The sequence below is a fragment of the Mustela putorius genome, unplaced genomic scaffold, assembly GCF_011764305.1.
Source record: "Mustela putorius furo isolate JIRA1106 unplaced genomic scaffold, ASM1176430v1.1 tig00000129_pilon_pilon_pilon, whole genome shotgun sequence".
Lineage (NCBI taxonomy): Eukaryota > Metazoa > Chordata > Mammalia > Carnivora > Mustelidae > Mustela > Mustela putorius.
In genome coordinates, this window is record NW_025421290.1 from 7494683 (window position 1) to 7515228 (window position 20546).

The 20546-nt window shown below is 39.7% G+C and overlaps 2 protein-coding genes across 6 annotated transcripts in view; one reads left to right on the forward strand and one right to left on the reverse strand.

The window, feature by feature from the left end:
• The window catches only part of TXNDC16 (thioredoxin domain containing 16), a 106593-nt gene extending 95086 nt beyond the window's left edge, over positions 1–11507 (reverse strand). The window contains exons 1-3 of one of the 5 annotated variants that reach the window (XM_013056220.2): positions 11206–11504; positions 10929–11001; positions 248–363 (exon numbers count right to left, since the gene is read on the reverse strand). The gene's annotated coding sequence lies outside the window, so the exon portion shown is untranslated. Of the gene's footprint in view, positions 1–247; positions 364–10928; positions 11002–11205 lie in introns of all 5 variants that reach the window. The other 4 variants (XM_004738789.3, XM_004738788.3, XM_004738787.3 and 1 more) reach the window with 4 other exon arrangements.
• Positions 11508–11707: 200 nt separating this feature from the next.
• GPR137C (G protein-coupled receptor 137C) overlaps positions 11708–20546 on the forward strand; it is a 67238-nt gene continuing 58399 nt past the window's right edge. Inside the window, exon 1 of the mRNA XM_004738791.3 lies at positions 11708–12433. Coding sequence (XP_004738848.1) covers positions 12014–12433 — 420 coding nt within the window. The 5' untranslated portion in view covers positions 11708–12013. The remainder of the gene's footprint in view (positions 12434–20546) is intronic.

The window sequence follows — 20546 nt, forward strand, 5'->3', positions numbered from 1 at the left end:
AGTGAGACATCCAAAATCTATATCTACTATGTCCACATTCTTTTTATTTTATGTTCCCTAGAAGACAGCTATAAAACTCTTAAAAGGACATTCCTTCTAAATATACTTTTAATACATGACTTAGACTTATTTATATAGCTTAGAAATTCAAGCATCTTTTCCAACCCATATTTTAATTCAACTCTATCTTCTGAACTCAGATTTGTTTTAGACATCCTCCTTCCATCTTCCTTCATGCTGTACTTACTTCCATGCTATCCTCTGCATCTGTTGTCAATTCTTCCTCTTCCGTTTTGCTACCTTCAGATCTCTCTTGAACAATTTCTTCTTTCAGGAAGTTTTTCTACTGATGATCTATACTACCTAAATTTAAAAGAAGATAGTTTGGGAAAATATATCATACTTCTAGGAGGTAATATACACCCACAAGCATAGGTGAAAATTTTAATTTTTTTTTAATTTCAAACATAAGGAGAGGGGTATGCTTTCTCAGTAAAGAATAAAATGATAGAAGAATTAAAAATTTAGTGAAAATTATACTAAACTGGGTATTTACTTCGCTTTTTTTTTTTTTTTTAAGATTTTACTTATTTATTTGTCAGGGGTTGGGGGTAGCATGCACAAGCAAAAGAAGTTGCACGCAGAGGGAAACACAGGCTCCCCACTGAGCAAGGAGCTAGAACTCTAGGATGATAACCTGAGCCAAAGGCAGATGATCAACTAACTGAGCCACCCAGGCATCCCTACTTTGCTCTTTTAATCTTATCAGTAAGCATGTAACTTCTCTCCTTAAGAAGCAGGTATTCCTATGATCCTATATCTTGTTTCTTAAATTCCACCTATCAGTGAGGTCATATGGTAATTGTCTTTCTCTGATTGACTTATTTCACTTAGCATAATACCCTCTAGTTCCATCCATGTTGTTGCATATGACAAGATTTCTTTTTTTTTTTTTTTTTTTTTGATGGCTGCAAATCATAGGAGAAGAGAGAAAAAATTGAAACAAGACAAAACCAGAGAGGGAGAAAAACCATAAGAGACTCTTAATCTTAGGAAAAAAACTGAGGGTTGCTGGAGGGGAGGAGGTAGACGAATGGGGTAACTGGGTGATGGACATTGGGAGGGTATGAGTTGTAATGAGCACTGGGTATTAGATAAGACTGATGAATCACAGACCTGTACCCCTGAAACAAATAGTACATTATATGTTAATTAATTGAATTTAAATTTAAAAAAATAAATTTTTAAAAACCAGCTATTCTTTTAAAAAAATAGGAACTAATTACTTAATTACTTCTTTAATTATTTTTATTAACATATAATTATTATTTGCCCCAGGGGTACATGTCTGTGAATCATCAGGCTTACACATTTCACAGCACTCACCATATCACCTACTTTCTCCAATGTCCATAACCCAACTACCCTCTCCACACCCCCTTCCCCCCAGCAGCCTCCAGTTTGTTTTGTGAGATTAAGAGTCTCTCATGGTTTGTCTCCCTCCCAATCCCATCTTGTCTCATTTTTGTTTTCTTCCTTCCTTCCCTACCCTCATCAATTTCTTCTTAACATTATTTTCATTAGAGCTAATTTATATCAATTCATTAGAGCTGATATTTAATAATGAACAAGAGTTCAGAAATTCAAGTAGAATGAGGGAGGACAGTGAGGAGGCATATAAAAAAAGTAAGTTTAATGATATAATTAAGGGGTATCCTTGATATTAACACTGATTACATATTACAGTCATTTTAAACCAGTGTATTTTAAAGCCAATTATATTAATGGCAATGGTTTAAAATAGGTCATTCAATATTTTCTTTATGGGGGGATGGGAAATGTATGCATCCTGAGGCTAAGATAATAAGTATTATAACATTTATTACTATACAAAATAACTAAAACCTAATGAAAAGATAAAACTTTTAAATAAAAGTACACTCGAACAATTCAAGTATAAATATAATTTTTCCTGGGCTTGTGGTTACAATGCAGTTATTTTAACACTAGTTGGACAGTAGGGTTAACATAGGATTCTTTTCCCATAGAATGAATTTTGTAGCAGCAAAAGGTCTAACTGCACATTCGGTGCTACAATACTTTCCCACACCAGTTCATTGGACGAATGAAATTATAGATGTGAAAGTACTATGCATTTCATCAATTAGAGGTGTTGGTGATTATTCTTACATACATACTTTGAAGGATAGGAACTCATTAGTAACTAAAACCTTTGCAGTTTGTTCCATCTTTGATAAATTTGATTCTTCAAGAAATTACTTAGAGCAGAGAATATTGCACAGGTCAGCCAGAAATAGCTTACATGATTATAATAAAATAAACACTGAATAAATAAATAAAATTTTAAGAAAAGTAAATGTTGAATAATTATTTAACTAAATTTAAGACAACCACAGTTCAGAGGATGAGGAGACAGAAAGTAAGGAAACACAAAGTCACGGTGGGAAAAGGAATAAAAGAGCTAAATCTTCACTTTCACAACACCAAAAGCCAAGTTTACTAGAAATAGGAAGATCGATGCCATAAGAAATAGGGAGCAATTTAAAAAACTGCCCCTAAGGAATAAGAAATTGGAGGAGGACGATAACAAGGGGATTTCTGAAGTCTTACATAGAACCATCTAACTCTTTAAATAGTGTCCCTTCTCATATTGATTTTAAAAGTTAAAGTCATCCTATTTAGACTACGTCAAAATAAAAAGTTCTGCACAGCAAAGAAAACAACCAACAAAACCAAAAAACAATCTACTCAATAGGTGAAGATATCTGCTTACAACATATCCAAAGAAGTGTTAGTATCCAAAATACACAAAGAACTTACACAACTCAACATCAAAAAAAAAAAAAAAAGTAATCCAATTTAAAAATGGACAGAAGACAAAAACAGAAATTTACCCAAAGATGATATACAGATGACCAACAGACCCAAGAAAATATGCTCAACATCACTCATTGTCAGGAAAATGCAAATCAAAACCACAATGAGATAGCACCTGGCGTCTATCAGAAGGGCTAAAATCAAAAGTTCAAGAAACAACAAGCATTGGCGAAGATGTGGAGAAAACGGAACCCTCATGCACTGTTGATGGAAGCAAACTGGTACAGCCACTGTGGAAAACAGTATGGAAGTACCCCCCCAAAATATAACTACCCTATGACCCAGTAATTGCACTACTGGGTATTTACCCAAAGAATATAAAAACACTAATTCAAAAAGATTCATATACATTTATGTTTATTGCAGCATTACTTGGCAATAGCCAAACTATGGAAGCAGCCTAAGTGTCCACAACTAGGTAAAAGAATAAAGAAGATATAGTATATATACATTAGAATATGATTCAGCCATAAAAAAGAATGAAATCCTGCCATTTGCAACAACATGGATGGATCTAGAAGGTATAATGCTAAGTGAAATAAGTAAGAGAAAGACAAATACCATATGATTTCATTCAAATGTGGAAATTAAATAAAACAAATGCAGAAAAAAAGAGACACACAAACCAAAAACCAGACTCTTAACTGTAGAGAACAGAGGGTCACCAGAGGAGAGGTGGGTTGAGGGAGGATGGATAAAACAGGTGAAGGGGATTAAGAGTACACTTCTCTTGGGGCACCTGGGTAGATCAGTTGGTTGAACGCCAACTCTTGGTTTGGTTTCACGTTATGATCTCAGGATCCTGATATCAAGACTTGGGATGCTGGTTGAGCAACCAACTCTTGGTTTTGTTTCACGTTATGATCTCAGGGTCCTGATATCAAGACTTGGGATGTGCCCCACGCAAAGCAGGTAAAATGCTTAAGGATTCTTCCTCTCCCTCTGTCCCTCGCTGAGCTCAGATGCGCAGGCGATCTTTAAAATAAATAAATAAATCTTTAAAAAAAAAGAGTATACTTCTCTTTATGAGCACTGAGTAATATATGGAATTGTTGAACTGCTATATTGTATACCTGAAATTAATACAATACTGTAGGTTGATTACACTGGCATTAAAATAATACAAATGAAAATTAAACATTAAAGTTATTACTTGTATGGAATCACATTTTCCATAGCTCCTACTCCTATTACTCCAACTTATCCCTGTGGGGCTACAGAAGAATGTTCATTTCACATGCATGTAAAATAAAAATGCATTTGCCCAGAGACATGTTCTCCATATAAAAATATCTTTAAAGAGAAGGGAAGTATGAATGGGGAAGAGGGAGGAAATAAGAATACTAGTGAGAACAGAGTAAAAAAAAAAAAAATACAGAAGGTACTCGGTGACTCTTTTTCTCCAATAATTAGAAAATGAAACAGAAAACAATACTTAATTATTCAAACTCTAAACATTAGGTGCCTGGGTGGCTCAGTCAGTTAAACATCCATCCTCCTTTGGCTCAGGTCATGATCTCGAGGTCCTGGGATCAAGTCCCACACCCAGCTCCCTGCTCAGCGAGAAGTCTGCTTCTCCCCACTCCCCACAAAAATAAATAAATAAATACTATTTTTAAAAATAGTTAGAAAACAAACTAAATATCAACAAAGAAATGAGTACCTTGGGAGGAATGTAACCTTGGTACTTTGGTGTAGTAATTTGTTGGTATGGGGTAAATAGTTCTGTTCTCCTGTAGAATGTAGGATTACACTTAACTTCTTGCACTTTCCACCTCTAGCGAATTGGTTGTGGCCGCCAGGTGACTTACTCTGGCCAATGAAATGTAAGCAGAAGTCTCATTCAGGCAACAGTTTAACAGCTAGTGTGGGGTAGGGCAGGAGTTATTTTCTTCTCTTACAGTCATCAAAGATGCTCAGCTGGTGGCTATTCCTCAGCGTGAGTCCCAGTATGAGCACAACACAGAGAACCCTCACTATGACGCAAAGAGTGTGTGGCACAGGAGGAAATAAACCTTATTGTCAGAAGCCACTGAGCTTTGAGGGGTTATTATGGCAGCATAATCTAGTTTATCTTCACTGGTATACAAACTAGAATGAGGTGCTACCTTAACAGGAATCCCAAAACACTGGCTCAGAGGCCAAAGAGCAAGGACTATTTGGGGCCTAATCAGGGAAACTTTCATCAGAGACCAGAGCTTAGCAATTCTATTAAGGAGTGACAAAACATTTGACAAAACAGTCACTACAATAACTTGGAGGTGACACGCACCTAATGAATTTATAATGAGCATGTACCTAGGCTTGTGTGGCTAATGAACTTATATATGGCCCTAACAGAAGAGGCTGGTAGACAGAAGATGAGCACTGGGTGATAGTTGCTGTTGGTTATTTTTTTTTTATTAACATATAATGTATTATTAGCTCCAGGGGTACAGGTCTGTGAATCACCAGGTTTACACACTTCACAGCACTCGCCATAGCACCTACCTTCCCCAGTGTCCATAACCCAACCACCTTCTCCCCCACCAACTCACCGAAGCAACCCTCAGTTTGTTTTGTGAGATTGAGTCTCTTATGGTTTGTCTCCCTCCTGATCCCATCTTGTTTCATTTTTTTCTTCCCTAACCCCCAAGCCCCCCACTTTGCCTCTCAACTTCCTCACATCAGGGAGATCATATGATAATGGTCTTTCTCTGATTGACCTTATTTCACTCAGCAGAATACCCCCTAGTTCCATCCACGTCGTTGCAAATGGCAAGATTTCATTTCTTTTGATGGCTGCATAGTATTCCACTGTATATATAGATACCATATCCTTTTTATCCATTCATCTGTTGACGGACATCTAGGTTCTTTCCATAGTTTGGCTCTTGTGGACATTGCTGCTATAAACATTTGGGTGCACGTACCCCTTCAGATCACTACATTTGTATCTTTAGGGTAAATACCCAGTAGTGCAATTGCTGAGTCATAGGGTAGCTCTATTTTCAAAGTTTTGAGGAACCTCTATGCTGTTTTCCAGAGTGGCTGCACCAGCTTGCATTCCCACCAAGACTGTAGGTGGTTATGTTTAACAAGGTGTTCAAATAAAGGTACTCAAAGAACCACCACCATCCAAGAGACTAGCTGTTTAAAACTTAGTTCTTTAGCACCCACCCTTCTATCACCAGGAAGCAAGCTGACAAAACTGCTCAGCTATGGAAAGAGGCCATATTCTCCAAAATAAACTTCAGATGTGGCCAAAGATAATAAAAATGGAAGGACCTCCTGCAGAGTAAAGCCAAGGACCATGGAGAACTATGCCCTAGGGCATGTGCCAGAATAACAACTGTTTGTTACTAGGTCTATAATAATGAGACAAACACAGACATTGAGTGTAGATGTCAAAAAGCTGTTATAACCCATTTTACACAGTAATTTTCTGTCTGCTGAATCTAAAAATTTTAAAATTGGGCTTGTCATTTGATAAGTGTTTTCATTCCATTTTTGTTATAATTCATTTTTATTGTAGTTAACAAAAATACAAATTTAGATTTTGAATTATTAAGAATTAAAAAAAAAACCCAACCCTGGTCATTCATGACACACAGTTTGAAAAGCAATGACCTGGAGAACCCAGTGAACAGAAGAAGAGCTCTGGCAATATCTGCCCAGTGAGATTTCAGAGTTCCTATAGTCTCAAGTCTGCTATGTGTCTTCCATTCCTCCCCTCTCCAAATCGGAACACTTATTCGTATCTGTCCCTACGCTACCCTATGTATTCAACTGGGAGTGGGAAACAGATAACTTATAATGTCTAGACTGGTTAGAGATTAGCACTACTGGGCATTAGTCAGAGATCCCGGACTTTGAACTTGATATAGTGACTGGATGGGATTTGGGGGTTATGTCCACTGGGAAGGGCCAAGGATGAACTACAGGTAAGGAGAATATCTGTTCACAAAAAGGGTGGACTGTTCAAATGCTTCTAGTTCTCTACACATGTTAAGATTATACTTCCCCAATTCCTTGAAATAGGTATAGCCACGACTTGATTTGGCCAATGAAATGTGCAGTGACATACATAACTTCTGGCAGTTTTTCCTAGTCAATATATTCTCATGACCCACAACACATTTTTCTTCTGCTATGATGAATGATAACACTCAAAATGCAGCCTTCTCTGCTAAACCTAGTCTCAGAAAGAGGACAACATGGGGCAAAGCTCCCAGCTAACCCACAGTGAACACAAATTAAACATTGTTGTGTTAAATCCCTTAAGTCTCGGGGTTGTTATTACAGTACAACCCAGCCTCGACTTATTGGTTTTAATAACAGCTAAGAGGAAAGTGACTTGAACATAAATACATACACTGGATTTTCAAAGCAGAAAATATCAAAGAATTCATAGGAAATGGACCCAATTTCTCTGTAGGATAATTCTACAAATGAAGAAGACTGTTTCAAATGCAACAAACTATAACCACAACAGGTGCTAATACCAAAAGAAGGAAGTCACAGGCAAATGCTTGCCAATACTACACACATATATCGCCCAACTACATGCAGACTCATACCCTTTGAGCCTAGGGAGGGCCTTCAGTTTGTCAGTATAATACTCCTGTCAGCACTAATCAGAGTTGGTATGCAAGATGTAACTTTTGCCTCATCCTTAAACTCTAAACAAGTATACACCTGTACCATTTAAGTTGGTAGGGGCAAAGCGCCTGGGTGGCTCAGATGTTAAGTGTCTGCCTTCGGCTTAGGTCGTGGTCCCGGGGTCCTGGGATGGATTCCCGCATTGGGCTCCCTGCTCAGCAAGAAGCCTGCAGCTCCTTCTCCCACACTTCCTGCTTGTATTCCCTCTCTCATGGTCTCTCTGTCAAATAAATTAATTAAATCTTTTTTTTTAAAGATTTTATTTATTTGACAGAGAGAAATCACAAGTAGTCGGAGAGGCAGGCAGAGAGAGAGAGAGAGGAGGAAGCAGGCTCCCTGCTGATCAGAGAGCCCCATGCGGGACTCGATCCCAGGACCCTGAGATCATGACCTGAGCTAAAGGCAGCGGCTTAACCCACTGAGCCACCCAGGCGCCCCTAAATTAATTAAATATTAAAAAAAAAAAAAAGTTGGTAGGGGCACCTGGGTGGCTCACTCGGTTAAGCAGTTCTTGATCTCAGTTTAATCCCCACATTGGGCTCCATACTGGACATGGAGACTACTTAAAAAAAAAAGTTTGCAAAAAATGTGTGACATTTAACTAAGGACAAATACAAGAGAGTGACAAACACTGTGAGTTGGAACAATGAAGCTGTAGTACAAAAAGGGTTAAAGTTTGCAAATAGAAACACTAAATAAAAGGCAACAAAATTTGGGGGCTCTGGGGTTGCTAAGTCAGTTAAGCAACCAACTCTTGATCTCAGCTCAGGTCTTGATGTCAGGGTTGTGGGTTTGGCCCTGCACAGGGCTGCACGCTGGGCGTGAAGCCAACTTACAAAAACAAAAAAGGCAACAAAATTTTGCTCAGCACCAAAATACTGAGAGTCCCCAGAGGGCAACAAGGAGGAAGAATTTCAACAGAAAAACATTCATCTTCCTGCTAGTGAGGGGTAGGGGAAGGATCTGCCTTCACGTGTTCCACAGCTGGAGTAGCTGGTGACTCTCTACAGTTAGAACAATCCCATTTTGGGATTGGGTCCTGTTTATAATAATACTTGGCAAATAGTTTTTCTGCTTTGAAATGTTTGAAAGACCATTGTGCTAGAGTAATGTTCCCTCCTAGAAAACAATATTCAACCACTCTGCATTTGGACACATTTCAAATTTTAGAATATTAAGCAGCAAGCTTTTCTAGACGACCTTGGTTAGTTCCCCTTGATAGACTTAAATTTCCCTTATGATTAACCATAAAACTAAAAGTTTTCTCTCTCAAGAAAAAGAGGAAATTAACAACTATAAACCCTAAACAAATTATACCAAGTCTGTGGGCATCATTCTCTGAGAAAAGACACATTTCATATTTTGCAACAAATGGGGCGTATAATGCTTACAAACTTCCTGTAAGAACATTCTGGCAAAAATTAGCTTATAGTTTAATGCTACTACTGGAGAAAACCTGCTCATTGAACCAGATTTAAATAAACTCTTGATTAGATATCATCAAAGTTTATCATTTAAGAGGCACCTGGGTGGCTCTGTGGGTTAAACCTCTGTCTTTGGCTCAGGTCATGATCTCAGGGTCCTGGGATCGAGCCCCGCATCGGGCTCTCTGCTCAGAAGGGAGCCTGCTTCCCCCTCTCTCTTTGCCTGCCTCTCTGCCTATTTGTGACCTTTAAAAATGAAACAAAACAAAACAAACAAACGTTTATCATTTAAGATTCAATGGAAGCAATAAAAGGAATCAACCTCTCTCTACTTCAGAACTTCTTCAAGGCAGCTGGGGCAAATCACCTATCTACAGCCCTCATGCACGCCCAAAAGAGGAAGGGGGGGAAAAAAACTATCTGGACATGCTCTGAAATAAAAAATTTAATAAGCAAAGACCTCAAACTAGTATGGGTACTAGTTTGAGGTCTTTGCTAGTATGGGTACTATCCAGATGTTGTTTACCATAACTTTGAATAGAGAATAACAGAGAAAAAGAATAACCAGTTCATGGTGAAAGTCTATTCATGAATGAAATATGTATCTCATCATTATGGAAGATACAAAAATAGGCATGTCAGGGAACAGGAGGTTCTCCTGATTTTTTTGAGTGCCTAAAATCACAGAACTCTTGAGTTCCTGCTCAATTTACAAGCTTAAGGGACACCTGGGGGGCCCAGTGCATTAAGCAGTTGCCTTCAGCTCAGGTCACGATCCCAGGGTCCTGGAATCAAGTCCTACATCAGGCTCCCTGCTCAGTGGGAAGTCTACTTTTCCCTTTCCCTTGCGCTCATGCTTGCTCTCTCTCAAATAAATAAAATCTTTAAAATATAGTAATTTCCCTTTTAAAAAGCAAATTGCAGGGGCGCCTGGGTGGCTCAGTGGGTTAAAGCCTCTGCCTTCGGCTGGGGTCATGGTCCCAGGGTCCTGGAATCAAGCCCCGCATGGGGCTCTCTGCTCGGTGGGGAGCCTGCTCCCTCCTCTCTCTGCCTGCCTCTCTGCCTACTTGTGATCTCTGTCTGTCAAATAAATAAATAATAAAATAAAAATAAAATCTTTAAAAAAAAAAAAGCAAATTGCAAGCTAAAGCACACAACTGCTTAAGCAGACCTATTTCTTTCAACAAGTTGTACCCTGCTCTAGGCTACACTGTACACCCTGCTTAGCTGAATGTTTTATCTGAGAGATCCACATAATTACGCCAAGCCTAAACATCACAGTTTGTCAATATACCTATAAAGAATCCAAAACACTCAGCATCTGGTGCCTGGGTGAACCGCTGTCCCAGACTCTGCAGTACAAAATAGTCTTTAAAGTTTCCTGTGGATCACTTAGCTAGGAAAGAAGGTAGCAAAACTCTTCTTACGCAAAGCATTAGGACAAAGAATGGTAAGTTACCGAAAGCTGAGTCTTAGTTGCACCAGTTAATGTAGCAGTGACTTTCAAAAGGATATTGAATTTGTGACGTGTCACTCACTCTAAAGAGAATATAAATTGTTTTCTCATCATCCTGCATTACTTTGCTCATTTTATTGCCAAACGCTAAAAAGAAAAAAAAAATCAGCAAATGTCGTCAGTCCAACACACGTTGGAAAATCTACTCCTCGCTATGTACAGCAATAACATAATATAGCATTTACTTTGCACCTCTCTGAGCCTCAAGAAGAGCGCCACCATCCACCCAGTACAGGACTAAGGATTGAAGGAATATATGTGGAATTTAAGCACAAACTACTCTACTTTTTTCTCCCTAGACATTCATCAGACTTAGCGTTCTTTTTCTGTCTTTTTCCCTACACTTGTGCTCAGAGCATCCTTTCCAATTCCTAGTTTCAAAGACCCACATTCTCCCTATTCACATCTCCTGTGGACATCCATCTCATCCTAAGATCACTCGTCCTCACCCGAGGAAGAAGTTTGCTTAAAGCTTCATTTCACTCTCCCCACAAAGGGCTCACGTTTTTCTCGACGCTCATGCTGGGGGAAAAGAAGAAAGCAAAATGCCCCTCAGAAGGATGCAGGTGAGGCCCTTTTAAGCCAGACCCCAGAGCTCAGTGGCGTAGCCCTTGCTGGGGGACAGCCGCCAGGCTGAATCCCCATCCCGGCAGGCAGAAACCACAGCCCTCCGCTGAGTGACCTCCGCTGCCACTCACCCTGCCCGAGACCTGCGGCAAGACCTACCCAGAAGAACCCAGGCGGTTCCCGCGGCCGACAGTTCCCGCCACGTGAAGAAGAGGCAGAAGGCGGGGCCCCTGCCGGCTGGCCGGCAGCGACGAACGGCAGCGCCTACCTACTAGGGTGCAGCACACCCAAGTCCAGCGCCTGCGGCCACCACCGCATGGTGGGGTCGGCCTGCTGAGCGAAAAAACAACCCCAAGGCTCCTCCCCCTCCTCGTGCTCCCTACGTGAGGCCTCTCCAACCAATGGGAAGCTCAGGGGGAGGAGCGAGAGCCGCCCCAGGTGACAGGCGACCACCGAGTCCTCCCGCCGGCGCGAGCTGGCCGTGCAGTTGCTGGGCCAATCGGCAATGTGGGTGGGGAGTAAAAGGGAGGGAGAAAGCGAGGAAAGCGGTTATCCAATCAGATCTTGGAGCCTTCGAGCGACGGGTCCTGTGGCCCGTGGCCTTCCGAGCGCGGTGCGCAGGGGGCGTGCCCGCCTGGGCCAATCGGCGCGAGCCCACGGTGCGGAGCGAGCGCCTCAAATGCTCGGGTTTCTCAGCTGATTGTCTCCAGCCGAGAGTTGTTTTTTGCAGCTACCGAGCCGAGCCGCAGCAGGAGGAGCCGAGACCCCCCGGGGGGGCGGGGAGAGGAGGCGGGGTCCGGGGAGCCGCGGCTGCTCTGCGCGGGGCCCCGGGTCCTGTCACGGCGCTTCCTGGGGTTGGAGGTTGGGGTGGGTGGGGGGTAAGGGGGAAATCTTTCTCCCCCTCGACGACGGCTCTGAGTCCGGCCCCTTCCTTCCCGCGCTCTCTCTCCTGACCCCCAGCCCCCTCATGAGGGTGTCCGTGCCGGGTCCGGCTGCCGGCCGCGAGCCCTCGACGCCCGGAGGCGGAGGCGGAGGCGCCGTCGCTGCCGCCTCAGGCGCCGCGGTGCCGGGCTCAGTGCAGTTAGCTCTGAGCATCCTGCACGCCCTGCTCTACGCCGCGCTCTTCGCCTTTGCCTACCTGCAGCTGTGGCGGCTGCTCCTGTACCGGGAGCGGCGGCTGAGTTACCAGAGCCTCTGCCTCTTCCTCTGTCTCCTGTGGGCAGCGCTCAGGACCACCCTCTTCTCCGCCGCCTTCTCTCTCAGCGGCTCCCTGCCCCTGCTCCGGCCGCCCGCTCACCTGCACTTCTTCCCCCACTGGCTGCTCTACTGCTTCCCCTCCTGTCTCCAGTTCTCCACGCTCTGTCTCCTCAACCTCTACCTGGCGGAGGTAAGGCGGGAGGACCGGCATGCGGGGCCGGGCGGGTGAGCGGTGCTGCTGCGATCAACTCGGGCTGAGGATCGGCGGGAGGGCGGGAGGGGGAGGGGGACCGGGCAGTTCGAGGCGGACCCGAGAGCAGCTTGGGGAAACTGAGGCACGCCTGGAGTGTGCGCCAGTGTGCTCGCCCTAAACTTAAGCGGCGGATTGACTCGGTTCCTGAGAAGCTGGCGGGATTGAGTGAGTGAGAGTGTGGGTTCCGACAACTTAAAACAGGACAACCCTTTGTTCGGTGTTTTGGCCCTCCAAGGTAAGGTGTTGGTGGCACCAACAAAGTGGCATCGCAAGAAGTAGCAGCCCCGGTAGCTCTGCCGAAGCTGGACTGTGTTGAGAGAGGTTGGATGCTGAGGTAGCAGCAGCTCTGCTGAAGCTGGACTGCTGCCAGCCATTACGTCACCAGGCAGAGCTGTTCTTCTGCTATTGTTGCTGCGTTTCTTTTATTAGAAGCTTATATTCCCTCCTGCATCTCCTTTCCTGTGGCTCGATAAGCCTCAAAGAAATTCCGTTCGATAGTTCCCCAGCAGGGTTAATGATCAATAACCAAAGCCGAGGGTCAGTGTAAAGACCTCCATAAAGCTCTTAATGTTTGCCCCACTTGCTCCGAGCTTTGGCTATTTATCCTGCCTCTTACAGCCTACTGGGGTTTTCTTGGAGCTAATTAAGATAGAAAATACTAGCTTAACCTGTGACTGTTGCAGAAACAAACCACTAAACTGTTTTTGCAATAACTTGCTTAATAGCTGGAACCTAATCACACCCCCTTTCTCTCTTATGGGGAATTGCTGGTTAGATTGCATTGTTCTGCAGCGCTTAGGTATTTGACCCATTTCAAACAGGTTTGAGAGTGTAAGGTTGTCAATCAGGTGTGTCAGCTAGTGGCATTTAAGCCACAGAATTTTGAGAATCGCCCAAAAACCCTCCCTTCCCCCTCCCCCCACTTAAAAAAAAAGACTTGAGGAGGGGAGGAAACAAGGTGACATCATATGCTTAATACTGACTAATATAGAACAATATTGGTCTATGCAGCTAATCCTCTCAAAGGCTTTTGGAGGTGATGAGAATTAACATAGTTCTGAGCAAAAGTAAAAAAAAAAAAAAAACATTTGAGGCAGATTGTTTATATTTCCTTCATAAACCCAACTCTTTTCTCCTATAATAGATGGAAAGTAGAATGCATAATTTTCAAATTACAGTCATAACTTCAGCTTTTTACCACATTAAAAACAACAGTTGAAAATAAATAACAAAACTAATTTAACTTGAATTCTTTTTCTTCCCCATACTTTGGAAGTCCAAGCAAAAATAAGGCAAAACCCAAACATTGAAAAGCAAAAATTAAAAAAAAAAAAAAAAAAAAAAAAAACCATGGGCAATCATAAGCCAAATAATTATGCCAGAGTCCTGCCACTTATTTGATGATGCTCTCATCTTGTAGTTGTTAAAGCTGTTATAGCATTTCTGTCCTTTATAGTTAAATTTATACATTGTATTCTTCCCGACACCATTTCTGATAGAATACCAATGACCTCTCATTACTGAAGTTTAACTCTAGCTTCAGATATAATTTACCTGAAAGTGACCAGTGATCCTTATGCCATATGCATCAGATAATTTGTTTTTTTTGTTTTTCCCCTATACATTTTGACTTATAAAATTATATTAATGATTCCTGTAAAATAGTAGGCATTTCATAAAGTAACTAAACACTCTTTTTTTACAGTTTCGGAGAAATAAGTTATGCCATAGGGCATAAATCTTAAGGATACAGACATGAAATTTTATGTATGCTTACATTCATGTTACCACCGGGATTAAGATAAACTGCATTTCTGGTGCCCCAGGATATTCCCTTGTGCCCTCTCCCAGTCACACTTCTCACCTTGAGGTAATCACAAAGTGGCTAAACACTATTGCAATAGAAAAAGCATTTATAGTTAAGCTTAAAATTCTAAAAGTATGCTTCTACAGCATAAACTGCATGATATCTAGATTGAGTTTTCATACTTTTAATGACTGATATTCCAAGAGAAGATTTTAAGTGTCTAAAAGTCTTCCTGTTAAATGAATCTTTTGTGTGATGTCATTTTTCAAAAGGCAATAAAACTCAATAAACCTAGAAAATATAATTGGAAAAGATAGATTAAGGCTTTTTCCTTTCACAGTGTCTCCTAAAAAGAGTGTAGTTTGTCTATACTCGTCTTTTCATGATCACATTAACAATTTTAAGACCCATAACTATACTTAACAAATTTTCAACTGTTTAAAGAGTGCTGTCTTGACCAGAAATCATTTCCCTATTCATGAGAAAAAAATCCAGAGGAATCTGTATTTAAAAGAGTATTTGAATTTAAATTTTTATATCAGTTCCAAGTAACTGAAAGTATACTTCCATTGATCATTCTGAATTAATGAAACTCTTTCAGTAAGTTCGTGGTATTACAGAAGTATGGTAAGGAAAATCTATCTGGTGACAACAAAACTAACTTGACTTTTTTTTTTTTAACTAAAGGGCTCTATATCTGTTTCAAATAGTTGTACTTCTAGATTACCAAATCACTCTGTTTTTACTATCTGTCATTAAATACCAATTACATTTTGTTTTTGGCCTCTTTAAAGCATTTGTTACACACATTTCTTATAATTAAAAACATTCTAACTTTAAGGACTTACTTACAAAGAACCATGGAGCAGAATACAAATAAAGTTAGAAAAACAACTATTACTCCTTTGAATGCATTTTGATGGTTCTTCTAACACTCATTAAGTTTTCAAAAAGTTAAGACTGCCTAAATCACTCTTTTGTTGACTACACTTGAGTGGAATTGAGATAAGGAGAAGTAACCCTTCTGAAATAATTAGACTTTTCAACTTAATCTCCTGGAAGCAGATACTTGAGGGGGGGAAAAATCCCACTGTACACTAATCTAAAAACACCTACTGAACTTTTTTTGGCATGATCAATAGAACCTGTACTTTACTAGAGAAAGGTTCTACTCCTGTACTTTGACCAGAAAAGACTTCAATCTTTAAAACAGATAATCTGAAGAAACTGATGTTACCTACTACTGGAATAAGTAAAAGGACTTAAGATAAGAGTTAATAGTATACTGCCTTTTGAGTATTATTATATATCCCAAAATCAATGAATTCATTTTCAAGGCCCATATTGACATTTTTTCTCACAGTTTTGTAGCATGAATGCCACTTGTTTAATCAGGATAAATATGGTGACTTAATCACAATGCCAAAATGCCCCAATGCCAGCTAGGAAAATTAAATTGAGAATCTTAATCTCTTATATTCATGGATGCTATCACTGTTCTGACAATGAATACATTCTTCCAAATACTGGTGATATGTCAAATAATGTGTAGTTTAATTTACATGTACTTGGGTTTCATTATAATGTTCTGTGATTTGTCGCAAAAGCATTTGATCACCTAACATGGAAACTCCTTAAGATTAAGTTAATTTATTATATTTTTATCTCATAGCAACTAGATCAATGGTGAATATATTATCAAAAGATATTCTTGAAAAGGCCAAAACTAGAAAATATTTAGCCATCTAAAATTTGGGGGTTAACTTGATTTTGATGAACATTTTGTGGTAAATTATTTGTGTACTTTCTGGGATCTTTATATTTTTGCCTTAAAGATTGCCTGTTGGTATGAATGCTAAGATTCTCTTAGATTATCATGATTTAATTGGATTAAAGTTAATTTTTATTACAACGGGTAAAGTATTACTAATAAAGACACTTGAATATATCAAGTTTTGCTTGGCAAAACTATTTTTGCATCACAACAAATGGCCCATAGTAATTAGGTCTTTGCTAATTTGGCTTCAACAAATCCTGTTAAATAAGTCTGTAAAACAAGTAAGTTTCACATCATGACTCAATTACTATTTGCTGGAAATAGTGATTTAGTCCAATGCTGGATTTTTATAACAGTTGTCTTCACAACCACCATGATTAGGTAGATACAAATAGGGTGTGATTTGCCCAAGGTTATTGGGCTAATATGTATCAGATATAAAGCTACCATATACCCAAAGGCTATAAACCTTATCAAGTGATCCATTCTTATGAACTTTCCTGGCTACCATCCACTCTGTAATATTTAGTGCTTTACTATTTCATTTGCTTTCCCACTTTCCCCATTTCAAACCTTCTCCCTCCAACAAACTATTTCTTGCCCCTTCATTCTCAGCATATGACTCTCAGCTCCTAGTTTATAGAAGAAACCAGGGCCATCTGGCTGAACAAAGATTCAGAAAAATACCTTAAAATGCTGCAAAGAGTATTTAATATTTTCAATGAATGATTGAGCTAATAAGTGAGGAAGTTCCTCAGAAGCAAGAAACCACACATACACACAAAAGAAATGAATGCAGAATGATACCACAGATGTTTGTCTTGGGGGTAGGAGTGGTTATTAGCTGCTTCCTGCTGGCTTAAAGGCTGGATTTTAAATTTTATGTGTTGGGAATCTGGGAAGGTGACATTGGAGGCAATATCTTACGGTGAGGTCTGATCAGAGACTTCATTTCCCTCCAACTTAATCCCAGAATTCTCAAAGTGTATATCTTCAGTGGATGGGCTTAGAAAAATAAGATTCCCAAAGGTTAATGATGGTCTTTTGCCTATCTCTGCCTTGGTTCTGGGTGAAGGAGGTACATATTGGGAAAGAAAAGTCTCCCCTGAGAATGTGTAACGAGTTTATTCTCACACAAGTTTAAAGCCTAAATTCACACCACTTCTCTGACCTTGGAGGAAAAAATAAATAAACCCCAATCTGAAAATGTAGTTTAATGATATCCAGGCTTGGTAGTAACCTCAAGAACTTGGAAGGAGCCAATGCAAATCATTTGTTGAGGAGTATAATTTAAACCCAGAATCCTGACAGATAAGATTTTATAGAACATGAGCTCAGAATGAAATAGTACACTATGGAATCTACCTACAAAAATTAAAGATATTAGAATTATCAAATACATAATATAAAATATTCATTTATGTGAATTAAGAAAGTGAACAGTATTGATATATAATTTTAGAAAGTTAACTAGACACATTTGGAAATAAATAATTTTAAATTAAAAATGTAATTAAAATTAAAAATTGAAATGAATGGTTAAACAAATTAAACGAGAAGAAATAAATGGCAGGGCCCAGGTTGAGCATCTGACTCTTGATTTTGGCTCAGGTTGGGATCTCAGTGCCATGGGCTCCATGCTCAGTCCAGTCAGCTTGGATTCTCTCTCTTTACCTCTCCCTCTCCTTCTGCTCCTCCCCCAACTCATGTCCCACCTTTCTCTCTCTCACTCAAAATCTTTTTTTTTTTAATTTTATTTATTTATTTGAGAGAGATCACAAGTAGGCAGAGAGGCAGGCAGAGAGAGAGAAGGGGAAGCAGGCTCCCCGCCAAGCAGAGAGCCTGATGTGGGGCTCGATCCCAGGACTCTGAAATTATGACCTGAGCCGAAGGCAGAGGCTTAACACACTGAGCCACCCAGGCACCCCTCACTCAAAATCTTAAAAGAAACTACTCAGGAGCTGAGAGTAAAATCACTCAGAATATAGCCCAGAAAATAAATAAATAAATATGAACAAAGGATTGAGGGAGAATGAAAATAGAGTAAGCAAGTCCAATATATGCTAACTGGAATTTCAGAGATTTTTTTTTTTTAAGATTTTATTTATTTGACGGACAGAGATCACAAGTAGACAGAGAGAGAGGAGGAAGCAGGCTCCCTGCTGAGCAGAGAGCCTGATGCGGGGCTTGATCCCAGGACCCTGAGATCATGACCTGAGCCAAAGGCAGAGGCTTTAACCCACTGAGCCACTTAGATGCCCCTCAGAGAAATTTTTCAAAAGAATAATGACTTACGGTTTGCCAAAATTTATGAAAGAAACCAAGCCCCCAAATCCAAGACAGTCTAAATGAAAATAAACACAAAGTAAAACTTCAAAATAACAAAGACAAAATATTTTTAAAACAAGTAGAATGGCTAAAATAACACAAGAAATAACAACTATTGGTGAAGATGTGGAGAAAAAGGAACTCTCATAGACTGTTTTGGGGACTGTAAACTGGTGCAGTCACTATAGAAAGCAGTATGGAGGTTTCTCAAAAAAAATTAAAAATAGAACTGTCTTAATCAGTAACTCCACCACTGGGTATTTACCCAAAGAATACAAAAACACTAATTCAAAAAGATATATGCACTCCCATGTTTATTGCCACATTGTTTACAATAGCCAAGACATGGAAACAGCCCAAGTGTCCATCAATGGATGAATGGAGAAAGAAAATGTGTATATATATATCCAATGGAATATTATTCAGCTTAAAAAAAATAAAATCTTGTCATTTACAACAACAAGGTTGGATCTAGAGGGTGTAATGCTAAAGGAAATAAGTTAGAGAAAGACAAATACAATATGATTTCATTCATATGAGGAATTTAAGAAACAAAACAAATGAGCAAAGAAAAAAGAGGGAGACAAACCAAGAAACAGACTTCACTATAGAGAACAAACTAATGGTAACCAGAGGGGAAGTGCATGGGGGAATGGGTGAACTAGGTGAAGGAGATTAAGAGTACATTTATCATGATGAGTATGAGTAATATATAGAATTCCTGAACCACTATACTGTATTGTACCTGAAACTAATATAACATTGATAACTAATACTGGAATTAAAATAAACATAATATCTATTAATTTTTTTTAAAACTAGACAGAATATATTACTAACAAAGAAAGAAAATTAGTTTGAGTGTTGACATTTCATTAACAACTAAAGAATTCAGAAGACAGTGAAACATATCAAAATGCTGAGAAAAAAAAACAGCAACATAAAATTCTATCCACAATGAAACTACTAACAATAAGGGTGAAATAAAAGCCTTGTCAGGAGGGACATCAGCAAGATGGTGGAGTAGTAATCCTGGACCCCCTTCCCCTTGCAAACAGACCAATTCAGCAATAATTCACAAATTCCCTTTGTGAGAAATCCAGAAACTAACTGAAAGGCTCATGCACCCCAGGTGAAGACAAAAACCACAGTCACTAAAATGAGTAGGGAAACCAGTCCCTGACCCCAGTGCAATATCTTATAACTGGGAAGAGACCTCCTAGCACTCAGCTTCTTTCAGTGGAAGAAAAGTGTTTATTCACTCATCCAGCACCCTAACTTTCCCTAGGGTGTTCCCCAAATGTTAAGCTTCTGTCTTTCCAGTCTTAGAGTTCTATGGGTCCAATATAGTCTAACCACCTGGGGGGAAGAACAGAGATAGCTATTTGAACTAGAAGGTGGCATAGCTTCCCTCCCAAATTTCAGCACAGATCAAGCAAAACAGAACTACAACTTCCTACATTTCCCTGGAGAGAAAAAGAATTGGTAGAGGCCCCCAAAGTCTCTATACAAGCTGATTAGTGAGGGCCATCTTCTGTATAAGGACATTCTGTGAAGACTAGGAGAGGTGTCTCTTTCATCTTTTACATAGCCACCAATACAGAAAGTCAAGAAAAATGAATAATCAGGCAAAGCTGTTCCAAACAAATCAGCAAGATTCTCTTCAGAAATCTTAATAAAACAGCATTATATGATTTGCTTGACAGAGAATTCAAAGTAACTACTATAAAGATGCTAACTAAGGTTGAGAACAAAGCATGAACAATTTCGCCAAAGGATGAGAATTTCAAGAGAGAGAAAATATTTTAAAAGTACAAAATGGAAATCATGGAGCTGGAAATAAAATCTGATGTGAAAAATTCATTTGAGGGGTTCATCAGCAAACCAATCAAATGGAAGAAAGGATCAATGAACTCAAAGACAAGTCACTAGAAATAATTTAGTCAGAAGAGCAAAAAGAAAATAGAATGAAGAAGAATGATAAAGCTAAAGAGACTTATGGTACACCATTACACAGACCAATATATGCATTGAGTCTCAGTTGGAAAAGAGAGAAATGACCAGAAAGCTTATTCAACGAAATAATGGCTGAAAAGTTCCAAATCTGAGGTAGAAAATGGACATCCAGATCCAACAAG